The 23,338-nt window shown below is 45.4% G+C and overlaps 1 protein-coding gene across 1 annotated transcript in view; it reads left to right on the top strand.

The window, feature by feature from the left end:
• Positions 1–1,203: 1,203 nt before the first annotated feature.
• The window catches only part of LOC135173301 (trichohyalin-like), a gene marked incomplete at its 5' end in the record, with an annotated part of 426,278 nt that continues 404,143 nt past the window's right edge, over positions 1,204–23,338 (top strand). Inside the window, one exon of the mRNA XM_064140107.1 lies at positions 1,204–1,645. Within this exon, the coding sequence (XP_063996177.1) occupies positions 1,204–1,645 (442 nt within the window). The remainder of the gene's footprint in view (positions 1,646–23,338) is intronic.

Raw genomic sequence — 23,338 nt, forward strand, 5'->3', positions numbered from 1 at the left:
AGAGGAGTGCTGACCCTCCCAGTGCTTTCAACAAAATAAAATAAGTAGGGACTGGTTTCCTAAAGGCAGTTGAGATCAGGCTGAATTAGTTACATGGTGACTACAGTGGCAAATGCTTAATGAGAAGACAATATCCTGGAGTTAAAGGATGCACAGACAATGGGCACAGGAAAATTGATTGCTCTGACTCAAACACATCAATGTAATACTGAGAAGTGAGAATTCTACTAGAAATTATGCAACATGATGTTGGATTTATTTGTATGTGTTCATGTAATCATCAAACTGGCACTGAGGCCCTGCTACAGGAGTCAGCTAACACCAATGGTACTTTCCCTTCATGCTAGTAAAACACCCTGATTGAGATTCCAGGAGAATAATGTTGAGCATGGAGCAGAGCCTCACAAAGATCACAGCCTTGCAGGAAGGCAACCACATCAAATAAAGTGTGAAGGCTCAAGGTTAAGAGTACATGTCCCTTGGGGATGCATCTATGCAAACCAAAGCTGTCACTGCCTTCAGGTGTCTGCCAAGGGACCAATGCAAACACCTTCCTGGACTTTCCAGGTGAGTCACAGACACCCAATATCCTGCAAAGGACTTAACATCTCGACCTGCATCAGGAACAGTGTGGCCAGTAGGACAAGAGAGGTTATTCTTCCCTTGTACTCGGCACTGGTCAGGCCACACCTTGAGTATTGCCTCCAGTTCTGGGCCCCTCAGTTCAAGAGAGATGTTGAGGTGCTGGAACATGTCCAGAGAAGGTCAACAAAGCTGGTGAAAGGGCTGGAACACAAACCCTATGAGGAGAGGCTGAGGGAGCTGGGATTGTTTAGCCTGGAGAAGAGGAGGCTCACAGCAGAGCTCATTGCTGTCTACAACTACCTGAAGGGAGGTTGTAGCCAGGTGAGGGGTGGCCTCTTCTGCCAGGCAACCAGCAATAGAACAAGGGGACACAGTCTCAAGTTGTGCCAGGGAAAGTCTAGGCTGGATGTTAGGAGGAAGTTGTTGGCAGAGAGAGTGATTTCCCATTGGAATGGGCTGCCCAGGGAGGTGCTGGAGTCACTGTCCCTGGAGGTGTTGAAGAAAAGCCTGGCTGAGGCACTTAGTGCCATGGTCTAGTTGACTGGATAGGGCTGGGTGCTAGGTTGGACTAGATGATCTTGGAGGTCTCTTCCAACGAGGAGAGGAGAGGAGAGGAGAGGAGAGGAGAGGAGAGGAGAGGAGAGGAGAGGAGAGGAGAGGAGAGGAGAGGAGAGGAGAGGAGAGGAGAGGAGAGGAGAGGAGAGGAGAGGAGAGGAGAGGAGAGGAGAGGAGAGGAGAGGAGAGGAGAGGAGAGGAGAGGAGAGGAGAGGAGAGGAGAGGAGAGGAGAGGAGAGGAGAGGAGAGGAGAGGAGAGGAGAGGAGAGGAGAGGAGAGGAGAGGAGAGGAGAGGAGAGGAGAGGAGAGGAGAGGAGAGGAGAGGAGAGGAGAGGAGAGGAGAGGAGAGGAGAGGAGAGGAGAGGAGAGGAGAGGAGAGGAGAGGAGAGGAGAGGAGAGGAGAGGAGAGGAGAGGAGAGGAGAGGAGAGGAGAGGAGAGGAGAGGAGAGGAGAGGAGAGGAGAGGAGAGGAGAGGAGAGGAGAGGAGAGGAAGGGAAGGAAAAGAGCTGTGATCATATTACCCTCAGTCGCAGATGGAGGGGAGAGAGAGAGACAGGTGCATGGCCCAGGGATGATCTTCTGTGGAGTTCATCAGGTGTCCTTCGGGTGGTGGTGCAGCTCTGGTGGTCCGGTGGTGGTCCGTCCTTGGTGGTCTGGTGGAAGTGTGCCACTGGTGGTCCAGTGGGAGTGCCACCCTTTGGCAGGCATTTCTCCTGCCTTTTATACAGTTCTCTGCTCAGTGTCCTGCTGCAGCTCCCCAGGGAATCTTCTGTGTATTCTCATGCATCCGCAGGGGTCCGGCGCCTCCGGGGGGAGGGCCTCCGCCTTCCCTTGGGGGTAGCTGAGATAAGATGTAGGCCTCCTGGGCATTCCAGCCAGGCTGAGGTCCAGGAGTTTCCAAGGCGTTGTCTGTTGATTTGCATCCCTGAGCTTTAGGCCAAGCACCGAGTCTGAGTCCCAGAAGTTAACAGAGGCAATCTTTGTCTTTGTTGATTAGGGAGAGACGATGCAAGCTTTATCTTGGTCGATGAACAAGAGAGAGGATTGAGAGAGAGGATTTAGACTCTCACACTTGTACATCATAGTCTTGTCTTTACTCCTAGAGTCTTTGAGCTTCTTTAATATCACATCTGTGGTGTTTCTTGAGCTCATTCAGCCCACCACCATCATCCAAAACCAGATTCTGCTTCCGTCTGTATCACCCAACATACATGGCTGCAAATGCGTCTCCTTGAAAGACACACGTCTCCACTAAAGACCTAACCCAAGTCTTGTAGACATGTGTTGGAATGCCAGAGTGAGGCATCCCGGGACACTTCCCACCTACTGCATTTGTGCACATGTCAATATTCCTAGGCAGAACAGAAAAAAAAGTGTGAACTTTGTCTGGTTTCCTCAGTTACACTGCAACAGCTCCTGAGGAAGAGAAAGCTGTGGTCACAGCTGCTTCTTTGATTTGATGTCAGTTTCTGCTCCAGCTCATGGTGTTTGTTTCAGATAGGACTAGTTCATTATTACCTACTTACACCCTTACAAATGCTATAGTTGCTAATCCTCATCTTTGTGAAAAGAAAAAAAACACTGGAGACTGAAAGTTACTCATCACCCTTCCTGAATTTTGCAGCCTCTGTAAGGCACTCTTAGGGAGTGTTTATCTCAATCCCATTTAAAAAGAGCCTGGTACGTGGTTATTAAGTTCATGGCCTCAACAATGTGCATTGCAAAGTCCTACCTAGCACAAATGCTCTGAAATGTCTCATCAGATGGTCAGAAAATGGACTGCCACCCTTTTGACAGACAGACTCTTTTATTTTTGCCAGCCTTTCTTGTGTTCCTACAGGAGCAGAAGAGACTAGCGTTATGGATAGCTGGATCTTGACAGGACTAACACAAAGCAGGTGTGGTCTGTCAGAAAGGAACTGTGATGCTTCCATGCCTTAGTAGCAATTTGCATTACAGATCCCGACACAGCAGCCTGCTGTCTCTGGATTAGAATTCTATTTGTGGAGGCAGCTTTTGGGGATGAAGTGTGCATATACAGTAGCAGAAGGCAAAAGGAAGAAAATAGAAGGTGAGTGTATGTCAAATCCATGCTGCTTGCAGTGTGCCCAGGTGGCCAAGAGAGTCAATGGCATCCTGGCCTGCATCAGGAACAGTGTGGCCAGCAGGACAAGGGAGGTTATTCTGCCCCTGTACTCAGCACTGGTCAGGCCACACCTTGAGTCCTGTGTCCAGTTCTGGGCCCCTCAATTCAAGAAAGATATTGAGGTGCTGGAACATGTCCAGAGAAGGGCAACAAAGCTGGTGAGGCGCCTGGAGCACAAATCCTATCAGGAGAGGTTGAGGGAGCTGGGCCTGTTTAGCCTGGAGAAGAGAAGGCTCAGGGGTGATCTTATTACTGTCTACAACTACCTGAAGGGGCATTGTAGCCAGGTGGGGGGTGGCCTCTTCTCCCAGGTAACCAGCAATAGAACAAGGGGACACAGTCTCAAGTTGTGCCAGGGTAGGTATAGGCTGGATATTAGGAAGAAGTTCTTCACAGAGAGAGTGATTTCCCATTGGAATGGGCTGCCCAGGGAGGTGGTGGAGGCACCGTCCCTGGGGGTCTTCAAGAAAAGCCTGGATGAGGCACTTAGTGCCATGGTCTAGTTGATTGGCTAGGGCTGGGTGATAGGCTGGACTGGATGATGTTGGAGGTCTCTTCCAACCTGGTTGATTCTATGATTCTATGATTCTATGAATCATAGAATCAACCAGGTTGGAAGAGACCTCCAAGATCATCCAGTCCAATCAACTAGACCATGGCACCAAGTGCCTCATTCAGTCTTTTCTTGAACATCTGCAGGGATGGCAACTCCATCACCTCCCTGGGCAGCCCATTCCAATGCCAATCACTCTCTCTGGGAAGAACTTCCTCCTAACATCCAGCCTGCACCTCCCCCGCCACAACTTGAGACTGTGTCCCCTTGTTCTGTTGCTGGTTGCCTGGGAGAAGAAAACAACCCCACCTGGCTACAGCCTCCCTTCAGGTAGTTATAGACAGCAATGAGGTCACCTCTGAGCCTGGAATGCTGTACTGATCTGCTCGCTATGTTGCTCCAGCTGCATAGAAGATGGCACTTACTTCTCTCTGGCCATGGCCTGCCCCTCAGACTGGGAACCCCTAGATATGGCCAGCTCAGCAGATGTAGCACACATATGCAAACAGCAAATAAGTAGGCAGTTGTTTCAGAAATATAAACATTGGTATCTCCATTTCTCACAAAACTTGGGATGAGTTTTTTGTTGTTGTTGTTGTTGTTATTAATAATAATATTAAATATCTGTTACTACCTCTTTTCATTGATGGATAATGGAAGAGTAGCAGGAGAACCAGGTTAGACTTTGCGGCTCTTGTTACAAACTTTCTCCCTGTAGGCAGCTAAAGAAACCCCCAAGAGCCCTCCCTCCATGTTGGCAGAGCAGAAGCTGTCATCTTGATTTCTCCTGGATGTGCAAATCAAAATGCTCAGCAAAATGCATGGCTTCTCTGTAGCAGCACCTCCTACTCACCAGTCCTCACCACTGCATAGAAATTACTGATACACTTCCTAGTGATGATGGCTTAGTAACCGAGAGATAGATTGATCACAGCATCATGCATACCTCTGAGATAGAGGCCCAAATAAATCCAGTGAAATTCTTTGCAGGGTGGCAGAAGAGAAGCAACTCTCTGAGGGATGCTAAATCCTGCCACATCCACTACTGTTCAGATTTTCCATATGCAAAAGAAGGCAGCAGCACAATTCTGTAGCAGACAGAAGTGGACTTTAGAACAACTCCTTAGACAGCTCCTTAGTAGAACTCACCATTGCTTCTTCCTCTACTAATACCCCAGTTGCTTCCTCTTGACTAGCTCTCACACAGCAGTTACCTAGGAAAAGCCAGCAAGCCAGCCCCAGCAACTGACCCACTAAAGGTAAACCAAGATCTCTCAGTGTTTTGAGTCTAAACACACAGAGGATCAAACACACATGAGTTTCATAATTCAGGGCTTCAGGCAGCTGCCAAGGGAGGTGTTTCTCATAGTCATTCACTGTCTAATCCTCGGCTGTGGCTGAGATCTTCTTCCAAAGACACACACAATCCCCATCACAGGCAAAAGACAGTTAGAAGAGAAGAAACCTTGCAGTCTGTGGGATATGCATCACATGGGAATAGCTGCATTCCATGTGCACACAACATGCACCTTCCTCCACAAGACAGGTTCCTCTATAAAGTACCAGCACATTTGTCTTCAGGTTACCCTGGGAAAACATGTATTTCTAAATAAATTGGATGCTGTATTACATCAGTTTTCTACTAGGGAAGAGATGGAGACAATAAATTCAGAAACAAACCAAAAGTGACCTAGAACACAAATGAAAATTAAATCATAAGTAGAGGAAAGAAGGCTTATTAAAAAAAAAAAAAAAAAAAGTATATCCTTCTGAACCCATCTTCACACAGAAATCTTTCCCTCCAGCTGCAGCCATGCTGCAGACCTTTATTAAAATAGCATTTCTGCAGAGGAATTACTTAGAAGAAAGAAGCAATAGATATTTCAGAACTAAAGGAGGGAAAAACAAACAAAACAAAACAAAACAAAACAAAACAACAAACAAACAAAAAAAACCCTAGAACTAAAGATGTGTTTCTCTTCCCAGACAGCAGTTCTTTAATTCCTTCTTATTCTTCTTTCTCTCTTCACAGTGGTCTGTGATAGTGGTCTTGGGAATGCACCAACCAGTGTCAAGGGTGACGGCTGGGCTGGCCACTCACCAAGTAACAGACTATCTCTAAGAACCCCTCTCCCAACCCAAGAGAGAGAAGACAAAGACAATAAAGAGGAGGGACTGATGGGTTGGATAGAAAACTAAAGCTATTTTAATGACAACACTAACAATAAAATTAATTAGATACAAAACCAATACTGAAAACAACTGTCCAGTTATGTTGTTGTCACCACGGCTGCTGGGCACAGGCACTGGGGAAGTCCAAGACTGGATTCAGCAGCAGATGGGAACTGGATCTGGAGCTGGATTCTGGAACTGGATTCAAGACACATGGTTCAGGATCAAAGGCAGATCAGTGGACAGAGTCCCGCTCTGACACCAACCATTGAAGAGCAGGCTTGATCCTGATGGTGACTTAGCTTCATACAGAATATGACATACACAGAATAGATCCTTTGCTGGTCAGTTTAGAGTCACCTGTCCTATCTGTTCCACCCCACAGATGCAGCTCCTTACTTACTGCACCCCAATATGACACACAAGATTTAGCCATAATTTTTTTGTCACATAGGAGCAAGCATAGGCAAGAGCCTTTCTACACAGCAGTACTGGGTAGCTAAAAGCAGTGAGCAAGCACTGAGCACCATCACATCTAAAAGCAGGCACTCTCTGCAAAAATACGCCATTAAATTCAGAAAGTGCAGTAAAATCCAGAGGCTGAGCTAAAATAAATTTGTGACCAGAATTAGTTCTGTTCTAACTGAGACCAGCATATCCCATTTCTTATTTCATGCCATTTGTGTCATACTCATCACTGGTTTATGAACTATCTCTCTACAGAAAATATTTTAAAGTTCATTCAGTTCATGGCTGTGAATTCCCGTCAGCCACAGCAATCCATCAGGGCAGGGAAGCTGGTGTGAAATTTGCTGCAGTTCACATCCAAGGATCCCAGGTTGTCTTCAGGAGTTTACTGGGTGCTGCTCAATGAAGCTAGTTGATGTCATCACCACTGTGTTATCCTGAAAGACACTTACTGAGCAAGGTTAGTATCATGCAGCAATTAACATCATACAGCTTTAAATCGATTGTTCTCACCTGGAGTTAAATTCCCACTTTGCACTTTAGCATCCTTCATCATCACCCACCAAGTGCCCCCAGGCCAGTGAGAAAAAGCAATCCCAGGCATGGGTTTGCTTTTGCCCAAGGCAGGAGATACCCACACAGACTTTTCCAAACGATTCATTTCGTAAACCGCAGGGGCTTTAACTCCTTCCACTGTATGTGAAGAGTCTTACTGAGTAGGACCAGCTCAATTGATGGATTCCCTGGTATGAACTAACCCAGCATCTTGTAAAACATGCTTGTCACAGTTTTTAAAAATCCCACCCCCACCACTGTTTTCAGAGTCCATTGATAGTCCATTGATAGTCCATTGATAGTCCATTGCATCACTGAGTTTTCCAGAGGCTGCTTCATGATAGGAGACAATGTATATCCATGCAACACCCTGTTCTTTGGCTCAATTGTCTGTATGATTGTTTTGGAAATTAATCCCACTGACCAACTGAACTCTTTCTGGGGAACCATGTCACCACAAGACATGCTTTTTACAGCCCAGAACTGTGTGCTGGTGCTGGTGCACAGCTTGAATTTTCATTCATCCATCGCTTCTTTCTACTAATGCTGTCTTGAAATGCTTTGTCAAAGTATTTATCTCTTGCCAGGGATCCCACCAGGTTGGTTTCTTTATCATTAAGCTTGATGTGATCAGCCTTATTACCCAACATTTGGAACATCAAAGAGGTAATTGGCTCAGTTTTTTTTACATCTAAACTGCTTTGTCTCAAATCTGCAGCTCTTCCTAGATGCAGGCTTGACAACAGCCTCTGCATCGAATGAGTTCCCACCTGATGGGTTTGCTTTAGAACAAGCTGCTCCCTGATCATCAGACCCTTGGACATCTCTCTTGCTCAGGTGGCTTTCTCGGGTCGCAGGGATGTTGGAATTCCCATCTGGTTCTGAGCACTGCTTAGATGGTCCCACTTGAGAAAGACCCACTCCCTCATCCATCGCTGTGACAGAAAGGTTACATTTTTTATGTGATCGTTTTCTGTGCTTCTTTCTCTTCAAAGGGACATCTCGACGCTGTGTGGCTTGAGTGGGAGTTGCCACAGCGGTCTTCAGGCTAGCTGCAGTGTTCCTTCTCTGAGCTGGAACAGCACCACAGCTCGTTGTGGGAGTAGCAGAGCTTGCTGAAGGAGCTGCGGCAGCAGAGTTTATCGGAGGAGATGCAGCAGAGCCAGAGCTTGCTGTGAGAGTTGGAGCAGACCCAGACCTCGTTAGGGGGGCTCTTGGGCTGTGAATAGTTGCAGCACCTGCTGTGAACGTCCTCAGTCCTTGCAGGCTCTGCATAGCTGCAGATCCTATCGTTAAAGCAGCACCCACTTGAGTAGCTGGGGTGGCTGCCTGGCACATACACTTGCACTGATGGTTAATCTGAAACCCCACAATAACAATAATCAGGACAATCAGAAAGAGATTCAGTGAAAACGATAACAACAATGTCAGAAAAACCATGGTACTTAGATTGCCATGTCCGTATTCAAAATCCTGATGGCTCAGTGATGTCCCAGAATCCAGTGGACTCATGTCAGCAAACCCAAAAGGATTATAACCTCCCAACATATAGCCAAAAATAAACTCATTGAGAAAGCCCACTGTTTGACACATACAGTTCATGGATGAAGCCCATGCCCACTTCACCATGATGTACAACAGTACTGAATACCCCAAGAAGGTGACATGCTTCCTCCAGTGCCTGACACTGAGAGCTTTCAGATAAACAGTGAGAACAAGCAAGGAGTGACACAGCACGTGTGGCAGCTGAAGTGACAGTACAGCACTTAACAGTGAAACAAACTCTAAGAAGACATGATATAACAACCTTCTCAGCAACATCACAATGCGCAAGTGAGCCATGTTGATTTCCAACCCTTAATGACTCTCAGCAAAAAAGATCTGATGCTCTCTCAGCTGGCAGAGCTGAAATTAAAATTGTTTGAGCAACAGGTCAAAGCTACAGTCCAGCCACACACTGTGCACCAATTAATTTCTCAAAGGTGAGGACTAGGCTGGCCACTCAGCAATTGGCAGAGGCTGTGAACCCCTCTACCTTCCCAAAGGAGAAGAGAAAGGGAATAAGGGAGAGAGATTGGACAGAGCCTGATGAGATGGAAATGAGAAGTAAAATAGATTTAACAAAACCAATAGCAATAACAATAAAATAGATATAAACAGATACAAAATCAATACTGAACTCAATCCCCCTGATGGCAGTTACATCACCAGCACCACTGGGCAGACACTGTAGAAGTCCCAGACTTGACTCGGCAGCAGATGGGAACCACACGCAGAAGCTGGATTCTGGAGCTAGATTCGGCACACAGAGATCAAAATCAAAGGCAGATGAACGGACAGAGTCCTCCTCAGACAGCAGCCATTGGAGAAGAGGCTTGGCCCTTGTGATCCTTCAGCTTTATGGCAAATATGATGTGTATGAGATGGGAAACTTCATTGGTCAGCCTAGGGTCACCTGTCCTGTCTGCTCCTCCCTGCAAGCGTGGCCTTTTACTTTCTGCACCTGCACTGTGGGGCACAGGATCTAGCAGTGACCTTGGTCTGCATACCAACTCTCTGGTAGTAACTCCAAACATCACTGTTATCACTTTTAGAAGCAGCTGCTGCCTGAGAAAACATGCCCTGAACTCCAGAAAGTGCAATTACTGAGAACGGGCCTGAGTTGAAAAGTGAACTGACTGAGCAGAATTAGTTCTGCTCTAACCCAAACCAGGAAAGATAGTCAACGAAGTAGTTCAGCAGCTAAAGGGGCTGCTGCTAATTCTCAGACACATTGAACTAAGAGGCAACAAATATTCTTTTTGAAGTGGTTAATAGGGCTGTGCTGAATAAGTGTTTCTCAGATAATTTTGTGTTCTTGGCTTTGGGCAGCATTTCAGCAAGTTGAACAGGAGGAGGAGTGGGAGGAGGCATGGTCTCTGCAGGCAGTTTGCTGTCGGTGGGAATACAGCAGAGCAGATGCAACCCTTGTATGCAGCCGAACGCATTTCCTGGTGTGCTGGGATATTTATTTGCAGATTTATGGATCTTCCTAGGTGTTTGGTTGGGTTTGTTGTGGTTTTGGGTTGTTTGGTTGGTTTGAGGTTTTTTTTTTTTTTTTGTTTTTTTTTTTTTTAATTTGAAGTGTCAATTCTGGAGACAGTTGGGATTTTTTACTGGGTTTTTTTTGTGTAAACTATGTAACTGGCAAGAAGAAGTTGATGCAATTATATAGCACAACCTTGGGAATACTACCTCTGCTTCCATTCAGTGGAAATTATAGGTAGTAGCTATAGGGTAACAGCTGTAGGTTTCCTTGCTGTGTGAGGCTGTGCATGAAGCAGTTTCACCTGTTTTCTCCAATGATGAAAAGTTCTGTCAGGTGTTGACTTTGACTCTCCACAAACTAAACACCTTCAAGACCTCTAAGAGCAATGAGAGAATCTAAGCAAAAGCAAAAGTGGACCTAATTCATTGCCTCTCAGTCTTCATGGACCTTCAAACAAAAAAGGTTGTTTCATTCAGCAATGAGCACTTTCCTCTGAGTCTGTTTGCCAGGCATCAAGACTAACTGCCTTTCTCAAGATTGAAGCAAAGTCCTAACCCCTACAATGGTAGCATCAATAAACCTACATCCTTTGAAGCTGAGTACATTCCTGTATACTATGTGACCTCTGAGAGACATCTCAGCCAGCCAGAAGCAGTCTACTGATGGTAGCAGTAAGGTAATAAGCTTTCACAGTTTAAAAACACATTACCAGTTGTAGTGATGCATTTGGTCAAAAATTTATTGATGGAGTTTTTCTTCCCTAAAGTCTCTGTCCAAAAGCAGTGTGAATAACACAAAAAAAAAAAAGCAGGTTTTTAATGCTCAGGTATGTAGGGAGAAAAGCTCTGGCTGAAGTCTGGAGCTCTGTCATAGTGGGGTCAGCACTGTTGCTGTGTGCTGATCCGTGACCCCTCGTGGCTGTGACAGGGAAGTATAAAACACACCAGGGATATAAAACACACCAGAGATTTCCTATCCACCAAAATTTACAGAGTGATCTGCAGGTAATCTGAGATAATTTTCATTCCATTAAAGCCATTATGGACCATTAGAGAATATGAGGTGGGCTGAGCCCACAGGACACACTACTTAGCAGGTCTGTGGGAGCACTTCGAAAAACTTTTTGCACCATTTCTTGGGAGTGTGAAGAGTGGTCCTCAAGTGAGACCCCAGTCCTTGACATGCTTGTGCCACATGTACAACCTGGGGCGTGGGAATGAACTTATGAATGAAGAAGATACAAAATGAGAAAGCAATTTAGTAAGGCAGCTCAGAGTTTTGTTTAGTGTGGTTCAGAATTGCTTGGCTGCATCAGAGACATCAGCCTTAACCTTCCCTAAGGGTGAAAACAGACTTGTTTTGCTCAGAAGCCTAGATTCAGAGAGGTCCCATAGGTTGATAAGGAAGTCTTCTATCTGAAGAACACAGCAAAAATATCCCAGGCAAAAGAGCTTCTCACAAGATCAAAGAATTAAAACAAAAACAATGAAAGAGCCAAACAAAAAAAACCTCCACAGAGCAGAGTGGTGGTTCAAGGTGAATAGCAGAAGCATTAAAAACTGAATGTTCAGTGGAACACCCATTACTGTGAACATATTTGTTTTTCTGCTGAGATACTGCACCTTTGAAAGGAAATCTCTGCTGGAGTTTCTGGCATTCTGCAAGAGCTTCTTCTAAAAAGGTAGTTCATTCCAACATCCTTTGGAAAAAGATTAAGGGCTCAGAGAGCAAAACCATCACAACCTCTGTAACATTATACCTAAATCCCTTTAGCCTAAATAACAAGCTTTCTATACTAAGCCTGGATTGTTTGACTTCTGCTCCTGAAAGCTCGAATCTTGAGCTACTTTAAATCTTGTAAGCAGAAGAAAGCATATTATTCTTATATTTTCCCTTTATTTAATGCCTCCAGACAATCTCTGGTACAACACTGCACTGCATCACGACTCTGGCTTCAGGCAGTTTAACCAGGCAATTACCCCTTTTCCTGCAGTTCTCTGGCTGACAGTAGTCATTGAAGGTGGAAAATAAATGCTTCATCGGGATAGGAAAAGGGGGAGAAGAGGAAAGGAAGAAAGAAAATAGATATTTTTTCCAGATGTGCTTAATTTCTCCCATTTAACTTTCTATGTCTTCCTCTGCTACTTGTTTTCCTGTGCCACCAACACCTGCAGCAAGCTGGAAATAAGGCACTATGGGAATACATGGACACTGAGAAAAATTCTGGCTCCAAAGCTGAATGAATTAATGAATGAATCTGCTTCCTTCGTAATAATCCATAGGAGGGTTGAGACCTGTTGCAGACACAGCTGCTCCTGAGCAGCCATGGCAGGACTGTAACAACATGTAACTGCACTTACATCTCTCTTCTATCTGTATACACCCCTAGTAAGGCTATTTGTTTATGGGCCATGAAAAATGCCACTTCTCACCTCCACCAAAACAAGCACTCTGAGTTGAGATGAAGATAAACAAGCCCAAAAGTAAAGTCAAGGCAAACCAAATTCCGCTCTTTGCCTGCGCAAAACAGACCAGCTCAACACATCCTTTTTGCCTTGACAAGATTTGACTAGCTACAATAGAGTTAATCCTTCCTTACAAGAACCTTAAGTGATAATGATCCCCAGAGTTTCCATAAAAGCTAGCAATTTGAATTCTGCACATTTTCCTAGTACACAGCTGCAGCACTCCCAACTGCATTATATCCCAGCCTTTTTACTCCACAGAAGATGTCTCTGACAGTCTAAAATTGCTACGAATTGCCAAGATATCCATTAATTTGCTGAGAACAGGGTTTCTTTATTAAATACACAGAATATAGAAATAACAAAATATTCTTGTGTTAAAAAGAAAAATCCATAAGCCTGTACAAACATATTTAAAATTAAACTAATAAGGCTGAGAACGTACTCTAGTAAATACATTAGCTACTAAATAACTGTGGAAGATAGAGAATTGCTTAAAGGATCAACAGCTTAGACATAGCTTTGTCCTGTCCTCATATCTGCAATCTACTTGTCCCTCATATAGGGTCATTCTATGATCACAGAATCATAAAATCATAGAATCAGTCAGGGTTGGAAGGGACCACAAGGATCATCTAGTTCCAACTCCCCTGCCATGGGCAGGGACACCCTACCTTAGAGCAGGCTGGGCAGAGCCCCATCCAGCCTAGCCTTAAACACCTCCAGGGGTGGGGCCTCAACCACCTCCCTGGGCAACCCATTCCAGGCTCTCACCACTCTCATGCTGAACAACTTCCTCCTCACCTCCAGCCTGAACCTACCCATCTCCAGCTTTGCTCCATTCCCCCTAGTCCTGTCACTCCCTGATATCCTGAAAAGTCCTTCCCCAGTTTTTTTGTAGGTCCCCTTCAGATACTGAAAGGCCACAAGAAGGTCACCTGGGAGCCTCCTTTTCTCCAGCCTGCACAGCCCCAACTCTTCCAGTCTGTCCTCATAGCAGAGGTGCTCCAGCCCTCTGATCATCTCTGTGGCCCTTCTCTGGACACGCTCCAGCACATACACATCCTTCTTGTAATGGGGGCTCCAGAACTGGATGCAGAATCATAGAATTATAGAATGTCAGGGGCTGGAGGGGACCTCAAGAGATCATCTGGTCCAGCTCACCTGCCAGAGCAGGAGCCCCTAGAGCAGGTCACACAAGAACACAACCAGGCAGGTCTTGAATACCTCCGGAGAGGGAGATTCCACAACCATCCCAGGCAGCCTGTTCCAGTGCTCTGTCACTCTCACAGTGAAAAAAAATCCTACTCAGGTTCACATGGAACTTCCTATGCCTCAGCTTCCACCCATTGCCCCTTGTCCTGTCACTGAACATCACCCAGCAGAGCCTGGCTCCAGCCTCCTGCCACTCACCCTGCACGTATTTATGAACATGAATGAGATCACCTCTTAGTTGTCTCTTCTCCTAGCTAAAAAACCTCAGCTCCCTCAGCCTCTCCTGTTCTATGAGAATCATAGAATCATTAGGTTGGAAAAGCCCTTTAAGATCAAGTTCTGCTATCAACCCAACACCGCCATACACACTAAATCATGTTCCAAAGTGCCACATCTACATGCTTTATGAACACCTCCAGGGATGGTGACTCCATAACTTCCACAGACAGCTTGTTTCAATCCCTGACCACCTTTTCAGGGAAGAAATCTTCCTAATCTCCAAACTAAACCTCCCCTGGTGCAAAATGAGGCTGTTTCCTCTCATCCTACTACTAGTCACTTAGGAGAAGAGACTGACCCCACCTCACCCCAACTTTCTTGTAGAGAGCAATGAAGTTTCTTCTCAGCCTCTTCTTCTCCAGATTGAACAATCTCAGTTCCCTCAGCTGTTTCTTACAAGACCTGTTCTCCAGACTCTTCACCAGCTATTTCTGGACATGCTCCAGCACCTTAATGTCTTTTTTGGAGGGAGTGTCCCAAAACTGAACACAGTATTCAGAGTGTGGCCTTACCAGTGCCATGTACAGGGGGACAAACAGCTCTCTACTCCTGTTGGCCGAAACATAGTTGACCACACCATAGCTGAGTCATGCCAGGGTGCTGTTTGCCTTTGTGGCCACCCCGGAACACTGCTGGCTTATGTTCAGCTTGCTGTCAACCAACACCCCCAGGTCCTTTTCTGCTGGGCATCTTTCCAGCCACTCTGCCCCAAGCCTGCAGCGTTGTCTGGGCACCCAAGTGCAGGACCCAGAACTTTCCCTTGTTAAAACTCATACCACTGACCTCGGCCCACCTGTCCCATGCACATTCCTCTGCTAAGCCTTCCTATATTCAAGCAGATCAACGCTCCCAAACAATTTGATGTCACCTGCAGACTGACCGAGAGAGCACTCAATCCTCTCATGCAGGTACTGCTGGCCACACTGTTGCTGATCCAGGCCAGGTTGCTGTTGGCCACCTTGGTCACCTGAGCACATTGCTGGCTCACATTCCACTGGCTATCAACCAACACCCCCAGGTCTTTCTCTACTGGACAACTATCCAGCCACTCTGCCCTAAGCCTGTAGCATAGCTTGGGATTGTTGTGTTCCCAGAGCAGCATCCTGCATCTGCCTTTGTTAAACCTCATACAACTGGCCTTAGACCACTGATCCAGCTTGTCCAGATCCTTTTGCAGAGCCTTCCTACCCTCAAGCAGATCAACACTCCTACCCAATTCATCATCATCTGCAAACTTACTGAAGCATCACTCAATCCTCTCATCTAGACCATTGATAAAGATATTAAACAAGGCTGGTCACAAAGCTGTGGGGGGTCTTAGTTAGTGACCAGCTGCCACCTGGGTTTAACTCCATTCACAGCCATTCTCTGGGCTTAGCCATCCATCCAGTTTTTACCCAGTGAAGGGCACACAGCCATGAGCCACCAGCTTCTCAAAGAGGATGCTGTGAGAGACAATGTCAAAGGCTTTACCAAAGTCCAGGTAAACAGCATACAGAGTCATTCCCTCATTCACTAAGTGAATTCACCCCATTCACGGAAGGAGATCAGGCTGGTCAAGCAGACCTGTCTTCTGTGAACCCATGCTGACTGGGCCTGATCCTCTGGTTGTCCTGCACATGCCATGTGAGTGCACTGATCATGAGCTGGTCCATACTCTTCTGTTACCAAGGTCAGGCTGACAGGCCTTTAGCTCCCTGGGTCCTCCTTCCAGCCCTTCTTGTAAATAGGCATCACATTGGAGAGCCTCCAATCAGAAGATACAACCTGTAGAGCAAACCACCTTGTACCAGGCTTGACCTTTACATCTCAGGCTATGTCTAAAACTGTAATTACCCACATGTATGTAAATATGTGTGCATGTATGTGTGCAAACAAATGGCATAATGACCACAGAAAACCGCAGAAGAACAGCCTGGCTATCAAACACTTGCAGGTAGTGCCACCCTTGAAAACTACGTGACTTGCTTCAGTAGTTTCACCACTGTGTGACTTTACCTCCCCATGGTGCTCATCCCCAAATGAAGTGGGAATGCCTATCACTTCCCACTACATAAAAAGATTCAAAGGTTTAATAAACACTGAAAAGTTCATTAAGCTAAAGGACAAATAGTAAATGCAGCACACATCACACACCCACATCCTCCCACCATCTTACCCACCAGCTGGACACCAGTCTATTCCAGCAGATACTCATTTTGAAGTCTACACAAATCTGACAGTCAGCTCCTTGTTCATCACATTGTCTCTCTTACAGAAACAACTTCAATCTCCCCCAAATTCCACACACCTTTAGGATTTCTTGAGGTCTGAAGAGACGAAAGAGGTCCACAACCCAGCAGAATCAGTGTGGTGAGTAGAAGGATTGCCCATCCCTAGGTCCCACCAGTACAGAATTATGCCAAAGCAGCATCCACACTGCTCTACACAGAGAAAATCCTATGCAAGGGGGAATCTTGGAAGACTTAAGCTCCTCATTTCCGTCAACTACAGTTAGTGCTACCAATTTTCTATAGGGCTCTTTTAATTTTGTATAAAAAAAGGCTTTTTCATTCCTTAGAATCTCCGATTCTTCAGTTATCAAAAGTTCTGGAATATATAGAATGTAATTTCACCTTTTTTGTTTATTTGAGTTGCTCTTTTTAACTTTTCTTCTCAGTATAAGCACTGGGGAGGTATCTGCTGGCCTCAAGACACTTCTGGTTTCCTGATCCTGGGGGAGAAATTAGGCACAGCAGGGACCCCCAAAGAATGAGTGGGTAAAGCCCATAAACAGTTGTACAGCATGGCAAATTCTTACTGAAAAGTAAGAAGATGAGCTGTGAACCTCTGGCATCACAGGCAGTGCTCTGAGTACTTCATGTTTACATTCCCTATAAGAACAGCAGTGATTGTTTAACATCCTCCACAGCCTTCTGCCAAGTAAACACCTTAAATCTGTAAAGCAATTTTGTGGGACCTTTCCAGGCTGGAACTCCCTATGAAAGGGAGCCATAGTTATAGGCAGCTTTTTATCTGCTGACTCTTTTTCTCCTACTCCCTGGTGGGGCCACTTTACTCCTCTGGTGAAAGGTACCTCTGAAGCTTGCTTTTCGAATGGAGAGAAGTTGCAGAGGGGTTGCAAACAATCATCCCCATTTCAAGGCTCTCTTCCTGCAACTACAACAGGAGAGAGAGGTGTTACAGCTGCCTCAGCTCCCTTTCCCAGCTCCCAGTCCTTGGTGAAGTGCTTTGAACTCATACCCAACAGCATTGCAGGAGAGGGTCCACTGATGCTGGACCAAACAAACACATGTGTGAGCTGGCCACCCAACCCAGACACCTTTCAGCCTCCTCCTGTGACTGCCACACATTCTGCCTGCAGAGAAGATTATGCAAAGAAGCCTGAGAGAAGACACAGGAGTGATTTTCACATTAATTATAGCAAGCACTTTGTTAAATAGCCTAAATCCAAAAAGAGGAAGAGAAGGGGGGAATGAGTGGATATTGAGGGGTTTTCATCATCTGTCTGTTTACCTGTTTGTTTGATATACCAACTGAAAGTCAAAATCTCTCACACACTTGTCTAGGAGCTGAACTTGGTTTGTGTTTGACATGCATAATTTGGTTGTTGATTTCCAACTCTTGTTGTGGGAGGCCTGTAGATAGATGGTTCAAGAACAAATATTTCCTTTGGTGTTGCTCCTGATGTGTGAAAATCTGTAATTCCACACAAGACACTGCAAGACAACATCTAACACCCAGAACCTTAGTGGTATGTAGGTACTTCCACTGACTTCTTTTGAGAACAGGTCTTTAAAGCTTTGAGAGATTGGTTCTCAGGGTGCAGACAAGGCCATGTGCAAGGCACTACACACAATCCCAAGCACAAATACAGACTTGGTGAGGAGTTGCATGCAAATATCCTTGAGAAGAAAGCCCAGAAAGGCAACTTTGTGCCTTGTTGAACTTCACACAATTAGCCTTGACCTGTTTAGATCTCACAATAAAGCTTCCCTAACCTCTAGCAGATCGACACAGCCACCCAGCTTGGTGGCATCTGCAAGCTTACTGAGGGTGCACTCAATCCCCTCTTCCAGATCATTGATAAAGATGTCAAACAGGACAGGCCCCAGTATTGAACCCTGGGGGACACCACCAGTAACCGGGCACCATCCTTATTTAACTCCGTTCACTACCACCCCTTGGGCCATGTCATCCATCCATTTCTGTATCCAGTGCAGTGTGCACTTATCCAAGCCTTGTGCTGTGAGTTTCTGAGGGAGAATGCTGTGGCTACAGTGCCAAAGGCTTTGCTAAAGTCCAAGTAGACAATATGCACAGCCCAGCCCTTCCTTCATCCATGAGGCAGGACACCTTGTTGTAGAAGATGAGATCAGTAAGACAAGACTTGCCTTTCACAAACCCATGCTGATTGTGCCTGATCACATGGCTGTCCTGTAAGTGCAGTGTGATGGCACTCAGGCTGATCTGCTCCATGACCTTTTCTGGTGCCAAGGTTGGACTGACAAGCCTGTAGATCCCTAGATTGTCCTTTCAGTCCTTCTTGCAGATGTGAGTCACATTAGATAGCCTCCAGATACCAATATGCAAGGATGCATACCCAGGCTGATATCAGAAATTCTGTCTTCCTCTAGAGAGAAAAAAATATTTCCCTCTTTGGGAAGAGGGCTGTGTGATAAGGTGGTCCTTTCTGTCACTAATAAAGACCAAAGCTGCACTTTCACTGGATCTTATGTAACCTGAAGCACTTCTGGAAAATTTGCAGGTGTAAAGTAATATTTTATTTGCTTCTTTGGAACAGCTTTTTCACATAAAACCATCATTTTCATGTATGCATCTGTGTGTATGTGTATATATATATCTGTGTATATATATATCTCTCTATATATATATACATATATATATATATATATATATATATATATATATATATATATGTATATTGTTGACTGTTATATTCACCTGTAGGTTTCTTCTGGGAACTGAATAGATTCTGGATCCAATGCTCCAAACCACTGCCTCATTCTCCACCCACCTTCCCTTTCTCAGACAGACATCCACACTAAGACACCTGCTCCACAAAAACTGTTGGATAGCAACTGGCTCATCATAATCTGCAGTCATCATCACACTGTTGGGGTCTTCAGGCTCTGCCAGACCACAGCATCAAAGCAGCAGTGACAATAAAACTTGAAAACTGAAAAGCTACCCACCCTCTGGAGCTCATGCTCCTCTTGGGAGACCCTGAGCCAAGTGACTTAATTTAAAGGTATGCAGTGTCCAGGTATTCAATACTGAAAGACATTCAATGGTGAAAAATAGTAAGTCAGTAGTCCAAACCCTTCTGCAGTGCCAGTGTTAGACCAGCCCTGTGATCCAGTGGGTGTTTGACAACCAGGCAGATGTACATTGGTGCTCCCAAGGCACAAGCCAACACTCATAATGAAGGAAAGAAGTGACAATGTTTAGTTTTCTTGCTGTGCAGGATGCCACATCAGAGCAGACATTTGCTTACCATCTACACAGCTGTGCCCCATATTTAAAAAGAACAAAAAAAATTCCTGAAGCAATCCAGTTGGGGGGGGGGGGGGGGTAGGTGGTTTTTTTTGGGGGGTGTTTTTTTTTTTTCCCTGATGCTTGAAAGAGTCTGTGTGATTCAGAGCAAGAATGACACTGCCTCTGTTCTCCTTTGTCATGGGATCATGAAGACGTGGGTTCTCTGCAGGGAGAAGTGATGGCAATGTATTATTGAAGAGAAAAGCTTAGTGCTTTGGCTCAGATGTTGATTCCCATTACAAGGCAACGTTGTGACAATGTTCTGCTAATACAATGCATGTTGGCAGTGCTTTGCTTCATTGCTCTTTTTAATAAAATAGGGAGAGAAAAAAAAGTAAAAACAGTGAAAATAAAACTGCTTAGTAGATTAACTTGGGTGACAGTCCTGTTTCCTACACCTATGACATGGAAGAGCCCTCTTGACCAACATATCTTGCATCTGCTCCTACCTTATGCCTTTTTCTGTTCCCTGAAAGAGAGTTTCATCTGCATTGCAGATGATCCTTTAATCCTCAGGTCCTGCTGGAGCATAGCACTGCTTACAGCTGGCTTGACAGAGCCAAAGCCATTCAGCATGATTTGAGGCTGTGAGCACACATTATCTTCTGGCTGCTGCTATGCCTGCAGGTTCCTGCCCCTCTGCCACTGCTGCCCTGTGTCACTACCTTCTTGGAATATGCTGTCTAAATTATTTTGTTGACACTTTCTATTTTAAACAAAATGAGCAAAGATCTAATGCTTACACTTGATAAATCTGTTTTACTGAATTGCAAGAGTTGGGAGGGTCTCTGAAAGAGGCAAAGAAAGCAGAGATGGGGGAAAAGTCACCTCCTTCAGGGAGGACCCAGGAGAGGTGGGCCTCATTCCCCATCAGCACCCACCAACTCATCACAGACAGGTCTGTGGCCCCTCTGTTGTCTATCTCAGAGTTATTCAGACATAAAAGCCAGCCTGCTCAACAAACACAGCAAGAGTTTTGTAGTGTCACAGAATAATGAGATGGAAGTGACCTCTGAGGATCATCTACTTCAACCTTCCTGCTAAAGCAATGTCAGCTGACAGTACTGCAATGTCCAAGTGGGTTTTGAGGATGTCCAGAAAAGGAGGCTCCATAACTTCTCTGGACAGCCTGCTCCAGTACCCTCAAAAAGGTTTTTCCTTAAGTTCATGTGAAGCCTCCTGTCTTCTAATTTGTACCAGCTATCCCCTGTCCTATCACTGGGCACCACTGAAAAGAGCCCAGCCCCATTCTCATGACCTCCACCCTTCAGCATTGAACAGATTCTATCTTCTCTTCCTCAAGCTAAAGAGCCCCATGTCTCTCAGCTTCTGCTTTCAGGAGAGATGTTTCAGTCCCTTCATCATCTTCATGGCCCTCCATTCCTCCATTGGACTCTCTCCAGTAGCTCCTGGAACTGGTGAGACCAAAATCCTGGACACAATACACCAGGTACTGCCTCACCAGGACAAGGTGGAGAGGAGGGAGAACCTCCCATGACCTGCTGACCACATCTTCTTCACGCACCCCAGGAGACTACTGGCCTTCTTGGTCATGAGGGCACATTGTTGGATCACGGGCAAATTGTTGTATTTCACAGAGCTGCTTTGCAGCAGCTCAACCCCTCACCTGCACTGGAACACAGCAGTATTCCTCCCCAGCTGCAGGACTCTACATTTGCTGTTGTTGTACTTCATGAAGTTCTCCTCTGCCCAACTCTCCATCCCATCCAGGTCCCACTGCATGCTAACACAGCGTAACAGGCTATCAGCCACTCTGCCCACTTTGGTATCAGCAGCAAACTGACTGGCAGTACATTCCATCCCTTCATCCAGGTCATTGGTGAATGCATCAAACAAGACTGGACCTGGTTCTGACCTTTGGAGAACACCTCTAGCCACAGGCCTCCAACTAGACCTTGCAGCACTGATCACAAGCCCCTGAGTTCTCTCATTCACACAAAACCCCAGAATTACAGGGATTGGAAGTCATCTCCAGAGATCATTGATCCCAACTCCTTGCCAAAGCAGGGTCACCTAGGGGATGCCTCACAAGAATGCATTCAGGCAAGTTTTGAAAGTCTCTGGAGAAGGAGAATCCACAACCTTTCTGGGAAGCCTCTCACAATGCATTGTCACACTTACAATAAAGTTCCTCCCCACGTTGAGGTGGAACCTCCTGTGTTCTAGCTCATACTCGTTGTTTCTTGTCTATCACTGGGCACCACTGAAAAGAACCTGGCACCTTTATCTTAACAGCCACCCCGCAGGTATTTATAGGTACTGATAAAATCCCCTCTCAGCCTTCTCTTCTCCAGACTAAACAGCTACAAGTCTCTTGGTCTTTCCTCATAGGATAGATGTTCAAGTCTCACAACTCTACTCATAGCTCTCTGTTGGACTATACCTAGTTCTCACTTCACCATCCACTAATCTAACTCGCACTTCCTAAGCTTACCTGTGAGGATGTTATGAGAGAGTCAAAAGCCTCTGAAGGAGAATACTAGATTATTGGCGGATTTCATCATCTGCTTTTTTTGCCTCAGACCCATTCATGAAATCATTCATTGAGTGAATTCTCTCCCCTGACTCATTACTTGCCCCTGGTACAGACTTTTCTAAAAGTCAGGGCATGGATAGAGTCATAGAATGGCCTAGGTTGGGAGGGTTCTCTGAAGGTCATCTAGGCCAACCCCCTCTGCAACAACTAGATTAGGCTCCCCAGAGCCCTTCTGAGCAACCTGCTATACAAATTCAGCATCCATTTACCAATCAGCTGTCCCTCTAGAAAGAGAAAATAAGACTCAGACTCTCCTCACAGTTTTATCGTCTTGCTTTTTCTGCTGAAACTGAGCTGAGGACAACAAAAAGGTTGCTGAGTCAATATTTTGGTTTTCCTTTGTCCTGTATTAATCCTGTTTTGCCTCTAGGCTCTCACTCTCCTGCCTTCATTGTCCACTAACTGGAGATTTGGCAGTGTAAATTACTTCTTTCCCAGTCTTGAAAGAAGTACAGAAGAATTTCTTGTGCTTTTAGAAAATAATCTTGCATTTGAGCAAAACCCATCTTCTAACTACCTGGCTCCCTTGTTTGTGGTTGAAAGAGAAGGAAAATCAGCACTGAGATTTTGTGTGGGTCACTTAGCAACCAAGTACTGAGCTCAGAATCAATTTCCATCCAGCACCAAAGACCAGGTGTTGGAGAAAGAACATGGAGAGAAAAATCATTTCAAAGCTGGGGCAGTCTGGATTAAAATTGTTGCAGCGTGTTCCTGAGATGAAAGAGGAGGAAAGGGTACTTTTCCCACTTCTTTTTCTTTAATCTTGTGTTAGATTCTGAAATTACTCCCAGCAGGAAGAACAAAACACACATCTGAGAAAGAGAGAAGTTTTTATAATAACATGGGATTTCTGATGGCTGTGGTGGCTGAAGAGAGAGTGGGCTGCTTCTGAGAGTCCCAGCATCTTTTCTTAATCTTGGCATTTTGGACTCAGAAGTGCAGCCTTCACTAGGAGAAAATAGATTCCAAATAATAATAATAATAATAATAATAATAACAATAATAATAATAATAATAATAATAAACTTACTTCTAAAAAATACATGGAATAAGAATTGGGTAGTGAGATGGATAACAGAGAACAATAAAAGAAGAACTTTGTGAGCCCAGGGTATATTCACAAGGCAAGAGGTCTCTCAGAGGAATACCTGTAAGCTTGAGAAGAATCAGAGATCCATCCCTGCCTCTCTGCACCCTCAGA

Source organism: Pogoniulus pusillus, chromosome Z, assembly GCF_015220805.1.
Source record: "Pogoniulus pusillus isolate bPogPus1 chromosome Z, bPogPus1.pri, whole genome shotgun sequence".
Lineage (NCBI taxonomy): Eukaryota > Metazoa > Chordata > Aves > Piciformes > Lybiidae > Pogoniulus > Pogoniulus pusillus.